The 4,654-nt window shown below is 55.0% G+C and overlaps 1 protein-coding gene across 1 annotated transcript; it reads right to left on the bottom strand.

Annotated features, from left to right (window-relative positions):
• Positions 1-253: 253 nt before the first annotated feature.
• On the bottom strand, positions 254-1,128 carry LOC102767595 (metallothionein-2A). Its single transcript, XM_006764350.2, has 3 exons — positions 1,010-1,128; positions 702-767; positions 254-493 (listed from the first exon to the last, which is right to left on the bottom strand). The coding sequence occupies exons 1-3, from the start codon at positions 1,035-1,037 to the stop codon at positions 402-404; spliced, it is 186 nt and encodes a 61-aa protein (XP_006764413.1). The 5' UTR covers positions 1,038-1,128; the 3' UTR covers positions 254-401.
• Between the last annotated feature and the right edge of the window lie 3,526 nt (positions 1,129-4,654).

Below are 4,654 nucleotides of genomic sequence, written 5' to 3'. Positions count from 1 at the left end.
CCAAAGTGGGTCCGGGAAACCGCAGAGAATGTGCATTCCGGATGGAGAAGTTTCTGTGCCATCAACGTCGTGACCGCAGAGGGGATCCTGTGTCCACCCAAGGCCTGTAGAGCCCCCTCCGGGAGGCCACCTGGCTTGCCTGAAGGCTGTTAGGGAATAACAACACTTCCGTCCGGGACCCAGGTCCCTTCACTTCCCATCCAGTCCCTCACACCCAGCCCTGGTGCCCACGCCAAGGAAAACAGACTCCGAATAAAGCCAACAACTTTTATTGTCATTCGTGTGTTTTATAGAAATAAAAACGGGAATGTAGCAAACGGGTCAGGGTTGTACAAAAAAAAAAAATGTGGGTTTATACACGTGGCTCTATTTACAACCGGGAGCCGGCTCTCCATCACGCATCACGCACAGCAGCTGCACTTGTCGGAGGCTCCTTTGCAGACGCAGCCCTGGGCGCACTTGGCACAGCCCGCGGGGCAGCAGGAGCAGCAGCCTGGGGGAGGAGAGGAGGCGGCAGAGGTGAGCGCTTGGGATAAAAGATCAGTAAGAAATCCCGACCTTCGCAATAGTGGCCACGGTGGAGGAGGTGCCGCCTTCCCTAGGGGCGGCAGTTGCCCTGTTTAAATTCCCCTCGGGGCGGAGGGCATGCAGGGTGGAGACGGGAGGGGCACGTGGGGAGCAGAAGACAAAACTGCACTTACTCTTCTTGCAGGAGGTGCACTTGCAGTCTTTGCATTTGCAGGAGCCGGCGCAGGTGCAGGAACCACCTGCAAGAAGAAGAACAGGTGAGAATGGTCCCCGGATACCCAACCAGTGAAGGGGTGCCCGGAGCCTGCGTTAGAGGCTCCCAGATCCACAACGAACCCAGCTCCACAGCCAACTGTCAGTACAACGGCGGGCCGTTGAGAAACGCGCACCGGCCGCTCTAAGAGCTGCTCGTACCCTGGAACCCAGGGATTAGCAGGAGCAGGACACCGGGCATCCCCAGCCCCGGACCAGGCCCACTTACCGGTGGCACAGGAGCAGTTGGGGTCCATGGCGAGCTGAACGGTGGCTGGAGTCCGAGGGCAGAGGGGACAGACACTGATCGCTGGAGCTTGCGGGAGGCGCGGTGCAGCGGGGCGCGCGGAGGCTTCCTTTATAGCGGGACGCAGCCGGGGCGAGTGCAAAAGCCGCCGGTGCCGGGCGCCGCCTGCACACGCCCCCCGATGAGTCAGAGGTGGCGGCGGGCGCAGGGGGCCGAGCGCACCGGGCTGTGCACACGGATCCAGGCGGCCGTTGCCCGGAGCCTCTCTGGGTGCGCGCCGGGCGACCTCGCGCGGGGCGGGGGGGCGGTGCCGGGTGCAGAGCTGTGACTAGGCGTTTGGGACGTGCGCCGAGCACCCGGCTCTGACCTCCCGCCGTGACCTCGGCGCAGCTCGCTCCCCACACTCCGTGTGCCCCGTACTTGAACCCTAGTGGTTAGAGAGCCTGAAAGCGGATTCTGGGGATCCTGCTCGGAGAAATAATCCGTTGGAAGTGAGAGCAGATTACCAAAAAATTCTTTGTATGTGTCAAGGCTTAATCACCGTGTAGCATCATATGAAACCCGTGGGACGGTTATTGACATATCTTACCCGTTATATATGCAGTGCTTTGGCAACAATAGGAAGTATAGTCTTCCAGTTCTGTGGGAGTCTTATTTCACCAAGACTGGGGGGTAGGGACCATCTGTCACTCCTATTTTAAAGAGGAGGAAATTGCACCGCCTGGCCTGGCTGGCTCCTATAAACCAGGAGGTCATGGTTAGATTCCCCTTCAGGGCACATGCCTGGGTTGCAGGCTCTATCCCCAGTGTGGGGTGTTCAGGAGGCAGCCAATCAATGATGAGAGAAAATCAATGATTTCTCTCTCATCAATGATTCTCTCTCATCATTGATATTTCTTTTCTTTAAAAAAAAATTTTTTTTATTGATATCAGAGACGAAGGGAGAGGGAGAGAGAGATAGAAGCATCAATGATCAGCTGCCTTCTGCACACCCCCTAATGGGGATCCTGCTCACAACCTGGACATGTGCCCTTGACCGGAATCAAACCCAGGACCCTTCAGTCTGCAGGCCGATGTTCCACCCACTGAGCCAAACCAACTAGGGCCATCACTGATATTTCTATCTCTCTCTCCCTTTCCCTTCCTCCCTGAAATCAATAAAAATATATTTTAAAAAATAAATAAAGAGGAGGAAATGGAGGTTAAGTAACTTGCCCAGGGTCACGGAGCTAGGGAGTGCAGAACCCGGTGATTCGAACCAGAGAGCCCAGCCGATGCTGAAGGCTTTCTAAAGGTAGGCATCATTCAGCCACAGAGGAGCATAGAAGCCAAGAAGCCACAAGCCTTGGGCTCCGGACACTCATGGGCAGGGGGGCAGTGTCACCACGGGGCCCAGGGAAAAGTGACAGCAGGGTCATGGCTGGGCTGGAAGGCACCCTCTGGGGCCGGGGGAGCAGAGAGGAGGAGACCAGTGCAGCCTGGGAGGAAGTGGGTCAGGGACACGAGGAGGGTGAGGCCTTGCCAGGCAGGGGAGGGAGGCACAGAGAAGGCAGTTGGCTGGCAAGTTGGCGCGTTCTGGAACACGTGGAAGGGAAAAACCCCACTAGAACTTTCTTCCCCAGGGGATGCTGACAGGAAGAGAGGCCAGGTGGCCCGGATTCCTCTCTGGATCATCAACCTCCGAATGCCCAGAATGTGTCGTCAGAGTTGGGAAACGGGTTCCTGGAAGATCCCTGGCAGGCCTAGGGGCTGCTGGCGGCTGCGGTGGGCGTGCAGTGAGGAGGCGGCAGAGAACAGGCTGTCCTGGCAGTGTTTACCGTCAGGTCCTGTGGAGATGTCTTCACAGCTCAGCTCAAACCCCACTTCCTCCGGGAGCCATCCGAGCCCCATGCTCCAGCAGGGTGCCCGTGCTACGTGCTGGAAGACACCCTGTCCTTTTTTTCCCTGGAACTTCCCATGTCTGTAATACATGTGGGCGTATCGGTGTCCTTCCCTAACCCAGGCTGCCGTTGAAAACTCCAAGAGCATTCGTTGCCCCTGCCATGTGTCTCCAGCCCTGGGTGCAGGGTGCGCGTCATAAATATTTGTCAAGTAAAGTATTGGGGGTCATCGCCTCGATGGCCCCTCCCTTCCCAGCCTTCACCTTGTTTAGGGCCGATTGCAAAATGTAAGTAAAGACATTTTCCACCTCTCTGGGACCTGTGTGCTAACTCAAATGAAAATACCAAGCAGGGAGAGGGAAAACTGTCTAATGTCTGCACCCCTGACATGGAAGGGGGGAGGGAGATGAAGCCAAGCAGCATTGGAGGGAAAAAACATCCCCCTGCAGATCTGAGGTGACTCTTCAGTGGGAAGCAGTGATTGATCCCAGCCTGCATTCATAGAAGGATGCCATCTGGAATGAAGCAGGCGATTTTTCCCTCTCCTTTTACTGCTGGGGTGGCTGTTCATAGTTCCTCACCGAAGGATATTTTTTCCATTGAATAAATATCCCTTTAGACTCTATTCTCAACCTTCCTAATGCCGCGACCCTTTAATACAGTTCCTCATGTTGTGGTGACCCCCAATTTCATTGTCACAAAATTGAACATAATGAAAGCATAGTGATTCATCACGAAAACAATATGTAATTATACATGTGTTTTCCGATGGTCTTAGGCAACCCCTGTGAAGGGGTCGCGACCCACAGGTTGAGAACCACTGCTTTAGAAAAAGGGGAAGGAAGGAGAGGGAAGGGGAGGGGGAGAGGGAGAGAAACATCAATGTGAGAGAGAAATCGATTGGTTGCTTCCCACAAGTGCCCTGACTGGAGCAGGGGAACACACCTGCAACCCAGGTACCTGCCCTTGACTGGGAATTGGACCCGTTACGCAACCCTTTGGTCCACGGGCGACACTCTACCACTTTGCCACACTGGCCAGGGCCCCAAGCCCATTTTATGTGCCTCCTCCTGATCCCCCAATCTGGTAGGGTTTCTTCCTTCTTAAAGCTACCAGAGCTTTTATGTGACCCCCTCTATCCCTGGGCCTCAGTCTCCCATGTTTAAAACAGGGAGCCTGTGAGCCATGGTCCATAACTCTTCCAGCACTGAAGTATCAAGCATTTCACTCTGGCTGTTCTGCGGTGGTTTCACCCTCCCCCAAGTCCATGAGCTCCGTGAAGGACAGAGGCCTTTTCTTTTCTTTTTTAAAAATTGATTTCAGAGAGAGGGAGAGAGAGACAGAAACATCAATGATGAGAGAGAATCATTGATCAGCTGCTTCCTGCAGGCTCCCTACTGGGGATGGAGCCCGAAACCAGGCATGTGCTCTGATCAGGACTCCAACCATGACCTCCTGGTTCAGGGGTGAATGCTCAATCACTGAGCCACACCGGCAGGGCCAGAGACCATTCCTTTTCATCTATCCTCGGTGCCCAGCATCCATAAATACTCTTGCGATGAGGCAGGGTGGAGGGCCACGTTGAGATGGCAGACTTGGTGGAGATGTGTGGTTCCTTGCCTGCTCAGAATCCCACGGAAAGACGGAAAAGATCACTCATTCAAAGGCTGAATGAGCTCCAACTAGTCTGTCAGGAGCCACCTGACCCCACCGGTTAGGTAATCTGCCTGAGTGACTTGCCACCCCC

The sequence above is a fragment of the Myotis davidii genome, unplaced genomic scaffold (assembly GCF_000327345.1).
Source record: "Myotis davidii unplaced genomic scaffold, ASM32734v1 scaffold2621, whole genome shotgun sequence".
Lineage (NCBI taxonomy): Eukaryota > Metazoa > Chordata > Mammalia > Chiroptera > Vespertilionidae > Myotis > Myotis davidii.
Note: the sequence above shows the minus strand (reverse complement) of the source record. Positions and strands in the feature narration are given on the sequence as shown.

Coding starts and splice junctions, on each gene's coding strand:
- LOC102767595 (XM_006764350.2), bottom strand. CDS start 1,037: ATGGACCCCAACTGCTCCTGTGCCACCG. Junction 768..1,009: donor CAACTGCTCCTGTGCCACCG/GTAAGTGGGCCT, acceptor TTCTTCTTGCAG/GTGGTTCCTGCACCTGCGCC. Junction 494..701: donor GTGCACCTCCTGCAAGAAGA/GTAAGTGCAGTT, acceptor CTCCTCCCCCAG/GCTGCTGCTCCTGCTGCCCC.